General features: G+C 43.7%; 1 protein-coding gene across 1 annotated transcript; it reads left to right on the plus strand.

The window, feature by feature from the left end:
* Positions 1-204: 204 nt before the first annotated feature.
* On the plus strand, positions 205-8,094 carry LOC149466489 (nodal homolog 2-A-like). The gene is made up of 3 exons (XM_089672324.1): positions 205-523; positions 1,588-2,306; positions 4,915-8,094. Exons 1-3 carry the CDS (start codon positions 253-255, stop codon positions 5,065-5,067), a joined length of 1,143 nt encoding a protein of 380 aa, XP_089528450.1. The 5' UTR covers positions 205-252; the 3' UTR covers positions 5,068-8,094.
* Positions 8,095-14,315: the final 6,221 nt, after the last annotated feature.

Here is a 14,315-nt window from a genome sequence, read left to right on the forward strand (position 1 = left end):
AGTATGATTATGTGACATGATTGGAGAAACTGAACCTAGGTGTTACTAGAATAACAATAGGAGACCAGTAAATACAATACTTCACTCAATAGGTAGTGACTTTGCAAGGGATGTGTAGTGTGAAGAGCTACTGAAGATCAGGATCAACTACTATATAAATGTGAAGCTTTATCTAGGATTTAGTATACCTTTGGAGACTACTGAAGAGAACATCACCCTTAAGCTTGTTAAGGCAGCAGGAGCTGAGCAGGTATGGCCTGGCTATGTGCTGCAATCCTGAAATTCACACTGATCACACTTGTCTTGGGAATACCCAGCAGCACAGATAGACGGCAGGCCAGCAATGTTCTGCCAGCATCTAAAATGGGACATCATGAACATATTCATTCCAAGGGTCTGAAGATTCCTCTGTACATGATTCAGCTCTACAAGACTGTTATCATGAGCAATGACACTGAGTCATCCATGCTGGCACATCCAGTCCTCTGGGAATCCGATTCAGTACTAGGTCTTACTGCAAAACGTAAGTATTGTTACTTTATTTTATGCTAAATTCCAATGTCATATTCTACTTTTATTTATTTTCTAAAAACATTTATTTTTGCAGTTACATGCCATCTCCTATCTCACAGAGACCTCTCTTAAGTGTCTATGGAGCTATTGTGCCAACATTGCTTAGATAGTTTATTTGGACAAATTCCATCTGTTTAGATATAATGATGCATTGTAATGGCTAATCTAATAAGGCAGCTAAATAATTTGTGATGTGAATTACATAATACCCCAAATTACAATTAGTTTATTGAGGAAAAAGCTGGGCGTGGAATAAGTCAGAATGAGTGCCATTAAGTCTACATGATATTTACAGTACTCACTTTTACTTTAAGTTATTGCTATGGGTATCTTTTATTTGGTAGTTCTAGGACCAAGTTCTCCAAGTTCAATATTTCACTCTGCCCTGGAATTTAAACAAAGAGAAAAAAACAGTAGTAATGGTTGCTGAAGGGAACATACAAATTCCCAGACCTAAGTGGTGCATTGGAACCTTGAAACAAATCCTACTTGCCACTAATTTAATAGATGGGCAAAAGTCTGTTTTAACATTCAATTCCTTCTGGTGGCCAGGAAATGTTAAAAACAGTCACATTCTATGTGTGGTAGTTGTTTCCATTAAGAATAAATCCAAAATCAAAGAAAAAAATCTGCTATAGTTACCATGCACTTATGAAAAGTAGAATGTAGCAGCTTCTGTACAATAATAAGTCGTTTAATACAAATTGTAGAAGAAATATAATTGATGATTGATCTTTTGAGCTTATAATTGCAACAGATAAGGTAACTTCAACTTCCTTCAAATTACGTAATTTGATACCACTTCATATCAGATTTTCTAGATGGGGCCACAAGGAAAGCCTACAATTGAGAAAAATATGTAGTGTCTATTTTACAATCAATTCTTCCTGAACAGGTTCTCCAACTAAATGAACCTGTCTATGTCTGTCCCTGCCACCACAGTCTGTTCTGATATGGAAACCTGGGATAGTCAATATGAAATTATTTATAGAGTTTCTTTTCTTGTCTCTACAGACTGCTCTGAAAAGGATAATATTTGGGAAATTTCATTTGACATGACATCAATTGAAGCGAACAATGAGCTGAAGCTGGCTGAACTAAGGATACTACCATCACCTTTTAAAGACTTCAGCAACGTGACACTTAACATTTACCATGGCACAGATGGTAGAAATAAGACCTTTGTTGGTTCATTACAGTCCACTTCAACTATAACTCCATATTCCACATGGAAAGCATATAACCTGACAAACATCATTTGGAACTACCTTTACCAACCTGAAACTGCCAGTAAAGCATCAAAAAAGGTTAAAGATCCATCAGGTGGTAGTATGAGCTATAAATGTAATGGAGTAGCAACTGAAAGGATCACGCTGGTGGTGTTTTCAAAGAACAGACAGTCTCTCAATCTCTATGGGTCTCCAAGCATCATGAAGGATGTTGAATCCTCGAAGTATGTCAAAGCAGAGATTGATACCATTAGGAAAACCAACAATAAAAGACACCGTAGAAGCTGGGATGCAGAAAAAAGCATCATTAGAGACAGTATTCCCTTCACACCTAAAGAAAATGAAAAACTCTGTAGGAAAGTGGACATGCTTTTGGATTTTGATGTACTTGGGTGGGGAGGGCAGATTGTCTACCCCAAAATATATAATGCCTACAGATGTGAGGGATCCTGTCCTGTACCTCTGAATGAATTTTTTAAACCATCAAATCATGCCTACATGAAGGTAAGATCAACAGAGACTAATCATGCTACTTGTATTTTGTAATAACACAATGATGCTCATCTATTAAAACTAGACTTAGCTGTACAATGCTAGTGATTGAGTAGAAAATGAAAAGAAAAAACAGGATTTTGATATATTCTAATATTTTCCTTTTTGCAATCATTTTGGGATTCGAAGTACACAAATACATAGATTAAATTGTAAGTATACTTGATGAGAAGCTCTCATGACGTAGAGCAACTGGGTTAGATCTACTGAAAACATGTATGTAGACCATAAATCAGAGAACAGCTGGCTTCTGCTCTTTTATCGACTGCCTTCAGACTTTGGACTGCACGCGCATCATAATATTATATCATACTACCCAACATTTTAAAAAAAGTACATCAGGATAACTTTGAAATTCTTTTTGCATTGCCTGTACCTTTATGCTATCCTCCTCTAAAGGGACAATGTCAAGGCAAAGATATAGGAGCTGTCATTGTTGACCTGATATTTGAAGGTGTAGGGTACTGGGTGCTATCTTTTATCCTTTCTTCAATAATTAGTGAATCACTTGGAACAAACATGCAGCCAGTGAACTGTCAGGGTGCTTAATATGCACATGTTCTCTGGATCTTGGACTCCATAAATAGTGGTGAAAATGGATAAGGATGGCATTCTGAGAGCATGTGCCTTTAAAAACAAGTCATCAATAGCAGCTCCCATGGATGGAGGAAGACTTCAGCTAACAGAAGAGAAATCAGCACAAAAGACACATCCTACCAACTGTAAGTTATGTCCCTTGTGTTGGTTTTTATTTTTTGTTCATTTTGGCTGTGCTTAGGCTTTGAATAGTAACACTGGTCTGTAAGTGACATCTAAAACCGTCCATAGACTGTTTGAATATCAGTTGGTTCAGCAGGAACCGGATGCAATTCAAACCATTTATGGGCAGGCTGGATGTACCCAAGTTGATGGATCAATCAGCTTGGATACAACCAGCCTGCCAGAGCTTACATGGGATGATCATGCCAGTCTTCTGCCCCTCCCACCCTCCGGGAGAACACAATGGCTCTGCAGGAAGGATTCCCCTGTCAACACCTTCTATGGCTTGCCTTCTAGCCACAAGCAATAATAACTGTCTAAGGCTCCAACCCCCCCCCCCCCCCGCCCTTCCAGCCAGGAGAATAAAAGGTATAAATGTATAAATGAATAATCTTGCTCCCCTGTGCCCAGTAATGCTGATACTTCATGCAAAAAAAAACAAAACTGTTTTTATCAGCTCACAAAAAATAAGTGTTACATTTATTATGCTTTCATGTCTATATTGGAGAGTCCACAATCCATTTTATCCTTAAACATATAAGATTTTTTTTTCTTATTATGATGTTTAACCACTTGCCCACCGGGCACTTATACCCCCTTTTTTACCAGGCCAATTTTCAGCTTTCAGCGCCGTTGCACTTTGACAATTGTGCGGTGATGCAAGATTGTACCCATATGAAAGTTTTATCATTTTTTTCTCACAAATAGAACTTTCTTTTGGTGGTATTTAATCGCCGCTGGGCGCTTTATTTTTTGCGCTATAGACAAAAAAAGTGCAAAAAATTTGAAAAAAAAAAGTTTCTTTGTTTTTTTTATAACATTTTTCAAACAGGTAATTTTTCTCCTTCACTGATGTGCGTTGATGAGGCAGCACTGATAGGCAGCACTGAAGGGCACTGATAGGCGGCACTGATAGGCAGCACAAATGAGGTGGCACGGATAGGCGGCACTGATAGGCAGCACTAATGTGGGGTCACGGTTAGGTGGCACTGATGATGGGTACTGATAGACAGCACTGATAGGTGGCAGTGACTGGCATCACTGCTGGGCACTGACTGGTGGCACTGCTAGGCATTGCCTGGCACAACTACTGGGCACTGACTGGCACAACCGCTGGGCACTGACTGGCAGCACTGATGGGTGGCACTGGTGGGCACAGGTAGGTGGCACTACTGGGCACTGGTGTGTGGCACTTCTGGGTGGTACTGGTGGGCACAGGTGGGTGCACTGCTGGACACAGGTGGGTGGCACTGCTGGGCACTGATCATCAGTGCCCTAATGATCGGTGCCGATCCCTGCTCTGACAAGTGCCGGTTCTCAGCAGTACTTTCATCATGCTCTGACAGTGTGAGGAAAGTGCAGCCGAGAACCGGCAATTGCATTTACCGGTGATCAGCGTGTCATTGGACACGGCTACTCACATGGTAAAAGGCCACTGTGATTGGCCTTTTACCACATCATGTGATCAGTTGTGTCCGTAGGACACAGCGATCACGGAGATCACCGGGGGCGCGCCCCCGGGGACGTGCAGGAGAGCGTGTTCTGGGAGGACATCATATGACACCCTCCCAGAACTGGCCGGCCGCAGTGTAGCCGTCATTCAGCTATCTGCGGTTGGCAAGTAGTTAATAATGCACAAGGGCACTTACCAGATAATGAGATTTCAGCTTTCAGCAGCCCAGTACTAATAAGAGGTTATTTCTGATGGGCAGCCAAGACTTTTTAAATCATAAATTTTGCACTATTTCAACTAAAATGTCTGACAAATACATTAGTTAACATTCTATTTTATATTTTACAGAGTCTGGTGATATTTAACGATCCTGATAAAGTGGAATGCATGCTGTGTGCACCTGTAAAAATGAAGCCATTGTCCATGTTAATGTACGAAGGAGAGAAGATTGTCCTCAAACATCATGAAAACATGATTGTGGAAGGCTGTGGGTGTACATAACAAGACATGAATTCATGAATATACAATCTACATTCTTTTATATATATACTTTAATATATAGCTATAGATTTATTCTATATAGTTTCTAGCCTGTCAGTTCACACAAAACTGATATTTTAGTATAGGACAGATGCTTGCAGGAGTTTTTCCTAATTATTATATTATTATTATTATACAGGATTTATATAGCGCTGACTGTTTGCTCAGCGCTTTACATTATGGTACCAGACAATACGATTCAATACACGAGGGGTTCGAGGGCCCTGCTCCTTGGAGCTTACAATCTAGGAGGGAGGGGATAGTGGTACAGGAAGAAATAGCTGTGAGGGATGGAGAGGTAGGAAGGGTGGAGGAGTTCAGTAATTAGCTGATGGCAGGGTAGGCTTCCCTGAAGAGATAGGTTTTCAGAGTGCGCCTAAAGGTGAGCAGAGTAGGTAATAGTCTGATGGATTGGGGTAGGGAGTTCCAGAGGATGGGAGAAGTCCTGGAGACGAGCATGGGAGGAGGAGACCAGGGAGCTAGAGAGTAGGAGGTCTTGTGAGGAGCGGAGAGTGCATTTTGGGTGGTATTTGGAGACAAGATCTGTGATGTAGTTTGGGGCAGTATTATGAACAGCTTTTATACATCAGTGTTTTGAATTTTATCCGTTGGGCAATCGGAAGTCAGTGGAGGGATTGGCAGAGGGGGGTGGCGGATACGGAGCGGTTAGTAAGGTGGATGAGTCTGGCCGCAGTATTCAGGATAGACTGAAGCGGGGATAGCCTGCGGTGAGGTAAGACGGTGAGGAGGGAGTTACAGTAGTCAAGTTGTGAGGGAGTGAATGACTTGCTTAGTAGTTTCCGGGTATAGGAACGGTCGTATTTTGGAGATGTTACGGAGGTGAAGTCTACATGAGTTTGTCAGCGATTGGACCTGGGGCTGGAAGGACAGATTGGAGTCTAGGATGACACCTAGTACTCTGGCTTGAGGGGTGGGACTGATGGTAGTGTTGTTGGGGCGGGATGGGGGGAAAACTAGGAGCTCAGGTTTGGAAAGATTTAGTTTGAGGAAGTGGAGTGACATCCAATCCGATATGTCGCTCAGTAGGCTTGTGATACGGGTGGAGACTGAGGGGGTGAGGTGAGGGGTAGAGAGATAGATTTGCGTGTCGTCGGCATAGAGATGGTAATTGAAGCCATGATAATGTATCAATTGGCCAAGGGAGGAGGTGTAGATGGAGAAGAGAAGGGGCCTGAGGACAGAACTTTGAGGGATCCCAACCGAGAGGGGGAGTGAAGAGGAGGTGGCAGCGTTACAGGTAACACTGAAGGAGCGCTGTGATAGATAGGAAGAAAGCCAGGAGAGAGCGGAGTCTCTGAGGCTAAGAGAGTGTAGTTTTTTGAGCAGGAGGGGGTGGTCAACCGTGTCGAAAGCCGCAGAGAGGTCAAGGAGTAAGAGTACTGAATAGTGGCCATTAGTTTTGGCGGTTAGCAGGTTGTTGGTGAGTTTGAGTAGGGCAGTTTCGATGGAGTGTAGGGGGCGGAAGCTAGACTGTAGGGGATCAAGGAGGTTGTTGTCAGTGAGGTGGGAACTCAGGCGATTATAGACTAAGCGCTCTAGGAGTTTGGATGCAAATGGCAGCAGGGAGATGGGTCTTAGGTTGTTCAGGTCGATGGGATCAAGGGAGGGTTTTTTAAGTATGGCTAATGGCTTCCACTCTGGGGGCTTTGGCTGTGACATTGCTGTAGAAGAAAAACAAAGAGCCTCCAAGATCTGTAGGAAGATGGGTCATTTAACATGGTGGCATCTGCTTTAGACTAGGTGTCAGTTTTGGGTGGACTGTTCCCTTACAAATCCTAAGTTGCACTTTATGTACCGTTTCCCCTAAAATAAGACCTACCCTGAAAATTAGACCTAGTGCTATTTTTGTGAATTGTTAAAGTATAATACCTACCCCGAAAATAAGACCTAGTTGTGATCAGGGCTTTTATTTAGCTGGAACATGGTGGAACGCCACTTCGCCACCTCCGGCACTGGCCCTTTGCACACCCATATCTACTGTCTCTTATAAACACAGAAACGCGGCTGAAGTGACAGCACCATCCGCTCCCACAGAACCTCCTTACCTCTGTACTCACTGTGGGACAGGGAAGTAACAGATATCTGCAGGTGCAGTGTGTTTAGGGGTGGGGCATCCCCTCCTGCAGTCTAATGCATGGAAGCCAATGCCCCAGGGGTCATCACCGGCCAGTGGGGAAGAGGCAGAGCGGTAAGTGAGCTTGGTGCACTGTGTGGGAAGATAGGACCCGTAACGGGAGATACTATAGAGAGGGGCCGGCTGCTGACAGCTGTGTTGTGCAAAGCTAGCTAACCATATGAGGGCAGTGGAGGGGGAGGGGGGGTGTGCAAAGGTAAGCTGCAGAGGTATATTGAGTCAGGTGAGTTGCAGACAGGGTGCACAGGTGAGCTGTGGCTGGGGGGGGGGGGGTGCAGAGGTGAGCTGAGTTGCAACCCACCTTTGCACCCCCCCAGCTACAGCTCAGCTCTGCACCCCCCGGCCACAGCTCAGCTCATTCCCCGTCTGCAACTCACCCCTTCACCCTGTCTGTGGCTCATATCTGTACCCTGTCTGAAACATATCTGTCAAGTCACCCCTGCAACACCTGACTGCAGCTCACAACTGTCATCAACCGGCCCTCTCCATAGTAACCCTCATCCACAACTGCCTGCAGCTCACCTCTGCACCCCTTGTCCACACCTGGACATTTAAAAGACCTAGTGGTTTTTTTTGAGCCAAAAAAAATATAAGACAGTGTCTTATTTTTGGGGAAACACGGTAATAGTCCATTATTTCAGTTATCCTTGCAAAAAATATGCGGAGCCTCTGTTTTTTCTTATATAAGTCGTTAGCATTATGAGTTGTCACATCTAAATAGGTTATTTGGAGAGTAACACATGCTGTAACAAACATCAGATGCTGCCGTATGTAGAACGTGCATTGTAAAGTTGGAATGTTTATTAAATAAATGGAAAATTCTGAAAAACTGAGTATAATGATTTATTGCAGCAAGAAGTTTGATTGTTATGCTTTATGACATGAAGACAGGTGTTTTCTTTTGAGTCACAGCACCCTTTGAAAGTATCTTATTATTTATTTTTTTATTACAGGTACTTATATGGCACCATCAATTTACGCAGCGCTTTACATATATATTGTACATTCACATCAGTCCCTAACCCTCAAGGAGTGTACAATCTAAGGTCCCCAAATTACATTCATACATACAGTATGTAAAATCTCCAGGTACCCTAGTCTATAGTGAAAAAAAATGTAAATGTTTCTAATCAATTGGAAACCTGAGCCTGGGACAAAACACTTCACAGTAGAAGCCCTACTTTGCATCAGAGATTTTCCCATCATATCAGAGGTCCCCCATCACAACAGAGATCTATTACGTCAAAGGTCCCCCATCAAGTCAGAGGTCCCTCTATCACAGGGGTCTCCAAACTTTCTAAACAAAAGGCCAGTTTATTATCCTTCAGAAGGGACAGACCGTGGCCAGTGGGGAGTAGAAAATGTCCTGCCCTTGGTAACAATGCCCATCACTTGTATCAGTAAGAGGAATAGTGCCCCAAGATCGGTGTCAGTCGGAGGAATAGTGCCCCATCATTAGTGCCAGTGGGAGGAATAGTGCCCCATCATTGGTGTCAGTGGGAGAAATAGTGCCCCATCGATGGTGTCAGTGGGAGAAATAGTGCCCCATCGATGGTGTCAGTGGGAGAAATAGTGCCCCATAGTTGATGTCAGTGGGAGGAATAGTGCCTCATAGTTGATGTCAGTGGGAGGAATAGTGCCCCATCGGAGTCAGTGGAAAGAATAGTGCCCCATCATTGGTGTCAGTGGGAGAAATAGTACCCCATAGTTGATGTCAGTGGGAGGAATAGTGCCCCATAGTTGATGTCAGTGGGAGGAATAGTGCCTCATAGTTGATGTCAGTGGGAGGAATAGTGCCCCATCGGAGTCAGTGGAAAGAATAGTGCCCCATCATTGGTGTCAGTGGGAGAAATAGTACCCCATAGTTGATGTCAGAGGGAGGAATAGTGCCCCATAGTTGATGTCAGTGGGAGGAATAGTGCCCCATAGTTGATGTCAGTGGGAGGAATAGTGCCCCATAGTTGATGTCAGTGGAAGGAATAGTGCCCTATCATTGGTGTCAGTGGAAGGAATAGTGCCCCATCATTGGTGTCAGTGGAAGGAATAGTGCCCCATCATTGGTGTCAGTGGAAGGAATAGTGCCCCATCATTGGTGTCAGTGGAAGGAATAGTGCCCCATCATTGGTGTCAGTGGAAGGAATAGTGCCCCATCATTGGTGTCAGTGGAAGGAATAGTGCCCCATCATTGGTGTCAGTGGGAGGAATAGTGCCCCATAGTTGATGTCAGAGGGAGGAATAGTGCCCCATAGATGATGTCAGTGGGAGGAATAGTGCCCCATAGTTGATGTCAGTGGGAGGAATAGTGCCCCATAGTTAATGTCAGTGGGAGGAATAGTGCCCCATCGGAGTCAGTGGAAGGAATAGTGCCCCATCATTGGTGTCAGTGGGAGGAATAGTGCCCCATAGTTGATGTCAGTGGGAGGAATAGTGCCCCATAGTTGATGTCAGTGGGAGGAATAGTGCCCCATAGTTGATGTCAGTGGGAGGAATAGTGCCCCATCGGAGTCAGTGGAAGGAATAGTGCCCGATCATTGGTGTCAGTGGGAGGAATAGTGCCCTATCAATGGTGTCAGTGGGAGAAATAGTACCCCATAGTTGATGTCAGAGGGAGGAATAGTGCCCCATCATTGGTGTCAGTGGGAGGAATAGTGCCCCATAGTTGATGTCAGTGGGAGGAATAGTGCCTCATAGTTGATGTCAGTGGGAGGAATAGTGCCCCATCGGAGTCAGTGGAAGGAATAGTGCCCCATCATTGGTGTCAGTGGGAGGAATAGTGCCCCATAGTTGATGTCAGTGGGAGGAATAGTGCCCCATAGTTGATGTCAGTGGGAGGAATAGTGCCCCATCGGAGTCAGTGGAAGGCATAGTGCCCCATCATTGGTGTCAGTGGGAGGAATAGTGCCCCATAGTTGATGTCAGTGGGAGGAATAGTGCCCCATCGGAGTCAGTGGAAGGAATAGTGCCCCATCATTGGTGTCAGTGGGAGGAATAGTGCCCCATAGTTGATGTCAGTGGGAGGAATAGTGCCCCATAGTTGATGTCAGTGGGAGGAATAGTGCCCCATAGTTGATGTCAGTGGGAGAAATAGTGCCCCATAGTTGATGTCAGTGGGAGAAATAGTGCCTCATAGTTGATGTCAGTGGGAGGGATAGTGCCCCATAGTTGGTGTCAGTGGGAGGAATAGTGCCCCATAGTTGATGTCAGTGGGAGGAATAGTGCCCCATCATTGGTGTCAGTGGGAGGAATAGTGCCCTATGAATGGTGTCAGTGGAAGGAATAGTGCCCCATAGTTGATGTCATTGGGAGGAATAGTGCCCCATACTTGATGTTAGTGGGAGAAATAGTGCCCCATAGTTGGTGTCAGTGGGAGGAATAGTGCCCCAAGGGCCGGATAAAGGCAAGCAAAGGGCCACATCTGGCCCCTGGGCCACAGTTTGGAGACCACTGTTCACATTAGAGGCCTGCCTGCACTATGGCAACTCATGATGGTGATCCAAGGCAAATTGGATTTCATGCTCGTGGCTCCCCCAGGGAATTGAGATGGAACCCCTGGTGCCACTACACCCTGGTTAAGAAACTAGATAACCAAATACAAGCTGAATGTTAATTGAATTAGCAGACAATGGGGTTGCAAAACCAGGTGCAGCTCTGCATAGAAGCCTATGAGCTTCCAGTTTTTTTGTCAAAGCTTAATTGAACAAGCTGAAGTCAAAAGCTGATTGGCTACCATGCAGAGCTGCACCAGATTTGCACTCTCCAGTTTTAGTAACTCAACCCCATTGTATCTAGTTAATTAATTACCAAATAGATAGGTCCACACTGACAATTAAAGTCCACTCATTGGGATATATTTTAGGATTTACTGCTCAGATCTTTAATGGAAAAGTGGTCTAGGGTCACGAGATACTCCATTGTCATCAGCAGTAACAGTAAAAGGACTAGCTTCTTCCCTCTGGTCTCTCTTTTTGTTTAAAAATCTGTATATTTTGTTAGAACATTACTTTTTTTTTTTTTTTTTGCAGAGGCCTTAGAGAATAAAATGGTGGTCATTTTTAATGTCACACAGTGTTTGTGCAGCAATTTTTCAAACACAATTTAATTACACTTACAATGAATTTTAATGCAAAAAAAACACAGTATATAACCTAATTTTTTGGTAAAGGATAAAAGATAGATACCTAACATGTCACGCTTTAAAATTGAACAAGCTCGTGGAATGGCAACAAACTATGACACTTAAAAATATCCATAGGTGAGGCTTTAACCACCTGCCTACAGGGCACTTATACCCCCTTCCTGCCCAAGCCAATTTCCAGCTTTCAGCGCTGTCACACTTTGAATGACAATTGCGCGGTCATGCAACACTGTACCCATATGACATTTTTATAATTTTTTTGTGACAGATAGAGCTTTATTTTGGTGGTATTTAATCACCTCTGGATTATTTATTTTATTTCTTAAACAAACCAAAAACCACTGAAATTTTTGAAAAAAAACAAAACATTTGGACACTGATAGGTGGCACTGATGGGCATTGACAGGCATCACTGATGGGCACTGAAAGGCAGCACTCATATATGGCACTGATAAGCAGCACTGACTGGCATTGATCGGTGGCACTGATTGGCAGCACTAATAGGTGGCACTGACTGGCACTGATAGGTGACACTGAAAGGCAGCTCAGATGGGCACTGATATGTGGCATTGATATGCACTGGCAGGTGGCATGGATGAGCACTGACAGCTGGCACTGATGGACACTGACAGGTGGCACTGCTGGGGCTACACAGATCATCAGGGAACACTGATCATCAGTGCCCTGATGATCAGTGTACATGTTCCCTCTGAGGAATGCCGATTACCGGCTCTCCTCTCCTCACAAGCTATCAGCGTGACAGCTCGTGAGGAGAGGAATGCCGATAACCGGCATTTCCCTGTTTACATGTGATCAGCTGTAATTGGACACAGCTGATCACATGACCGAGCCGACATCTTTGGCTCTTTCCATGGATCGGTGATCCACTGTGCCCGAGGGACACAGCGCACCTCCGATCGCCGTTCTGCGCGCTCCCGGAGCTTCGCATGCGCGGTTAGAATGGGAGGACGTCATATGACGTCCTCCCAGAATGAGATAACCATCTTGCGTCCATCAGTGTCAGGTTACAGGTTACTAGTTTATAGTTACAGAGGAGATCTAGAGCTAGAAATTTTGCTCTTGCTAGAATGTTCATGGCGATACCTCATTTGTGTGGTGCGAATATCGTTTACATATGTATGCATGCATGACTTGCGTATGTGTTCGGCTCTGCACCCGAGCATGGGGGTACAGGGGTGCATTGAACTTTTTTTTTTTTAATTTTTAATGAATGAGCTCAGAACGATCCACACAGAATCGCATGTGAATTGCACAGGAACGCAGTCAATTCCTAGTGTGAACCTAGGCTAAAAAACACCCTCCTTTCACAATGCCAATCCCAATCATCACAATATTACAGCACACTTTGGAGTGTAGTTAAAAAAAAAATTGCATAGCTATTCATCCAGTGAAACTGCGGGTACATTTGCCCAGTGCAAATGGGGCAAAATTAAAAGTTTTTATTTCCTCTATGGGTCAAATGTTATTTATTAATGAAAAGTAGAGTGGTTCGGGAAAATACTGCATTATGGCCACTAGATGTTGCTGAGCACATAAGAAATAAGCATGATCCTCAACTCCATCTAGTGGCCATAATGTGGTATTTTTTTCCAGAACCACTATTTTTTATGAATGATGTTGGAGCTGATGAGGAAATAAAAAGGGAACATTCCATTTTGCTCCATTTGCATAGGACAGCTGTACAAACAGTTGTTGGAGAAATAGCTATGCTGTTTTTTTTTTGTTTATGAATACACCCCTTTGTGTGGACCACTTTCTTTAGTGCACGAGCTGTCCCTACAATGAAAGGGCCAGATAATTATGTTCATATGTTCACTCCTTGACCAGACATTCTTAGTCCTCACCTGTGAGTTGTTGATGCACGTTTGAAATATTATATAGCTTACCAAACATACATTTGTTATGCATACAAGGTGCTATATTGAGGTTGATTTACTAAAACTGGAGAGTGCAGCTGTGCATGGTAGCCAATCAGCTTGTTCAATTAAGCTTTGACAAAGAAACCTGGAAGCTGGTTTTATGCAAAACTGCACCTGAGTTTGCACTTTCCAGTTTCAGTGCCCAGTCATAAAGATGCGATTTGGGAATTGAAATTGCATCTAATGAGTGTGAATGTCAGTGTCTTAACATTTGTGATTTGCTGCAGCGTGATTTCTAAAGTAGCTCTTGTATTACTTTTTCTGCTGTTTTGTTGCGATGTCACATACATAAAAAATAATGGAACTGCAAATGGCAAGAAATCATTGAAAATCTTCACAACTAGCAATAAAGTCTTCAGAAATTGCACCTGAAATCACGCTGAAATTCCACACAAATCATGTAATTTTAAATTGCAGTGGTGTGACTAATGCAGGCCATAGATGGGTCGAAAATCGGCCGATTCTTCGGCCGAAAATAAAATCGGCCGATTTTCGGATCGTTAGTGGGCTATTTGTTCGGCCGTTTTTCGGGATTTTGGCCATTTTTTTTTTGGTAAAGTTGGAAAAAAATCGGCAATAATGGGCTAATCGGCCGATTTTTTACCGATAAAAAATCTGCGCATGAGCAGTGACCTGCAAGAGGAAGACAAAAAGAAGAAAAAGAAGAAGAGGAAGAGGATGAGGAAGAAGAAGAGGAAAAAGAAGAGGATGAGGAAGAAGAGGATGAGGAAGAAGAAGAAGATGAGGATGAAGAAGAAGAGGATGAGGAAGAAGAAGAAGAGGACGAGGATGAAGAAGAGGACGAGGATGAATAATAAGAAGACGAGGATGAAGAAGAAGAGGATGAGGATGAAGAGGATGAGGATGAAGAAGAAGAGGATGAGGATGAAGAAGAAGAGGATGAGGATGAAGAAGAAGAGGATGAGGATGAAGAAGAAGAGGATGAGGATGAAGAAGAAGAGGATGAGGATGAAGAAGA

Source organism: Staurois parvus, unplaced genomic scaffold (genome assembly GCF_062004578.1).
Source record: "Staurois parvus isolate SC_StPar_1 unplaced genomic scaffold, SC_StPar_1.0 ptg000126l, whole genome shotgun sequence".
In the NCBI taxonomy this organism is placed as follows: domain Eukaryota; kingdom Metazoa; phylum Chordata; class Amphibia; order Anura; family Ranidae; genus Staurois; species Staurois parvus.

Bases quoted from the DNA above. Each gene is read 5' to 3' on its own strand.
- LOC149466489 (XM_089672324.1), top strand. From the start codon at position 253: ATGGCCTGGCTATGTGCTGCAATCCTGAAATTCACACTGATCACACTT. The intron at 524-1,587 runs GTAAGTATTGTT...TTGTCTCTACAG, and splicing joins ACTAGGTCTTACTGCAAAAC to ACTGCTCTGAAAAGGATAAT. The intron at 2,307-4,914 runs GTAAGATCAACA...TATATTTTACAG, and splicing joins CAAATCATGCCTACATGAAG to AGTCTGGTGATATTTAACGA.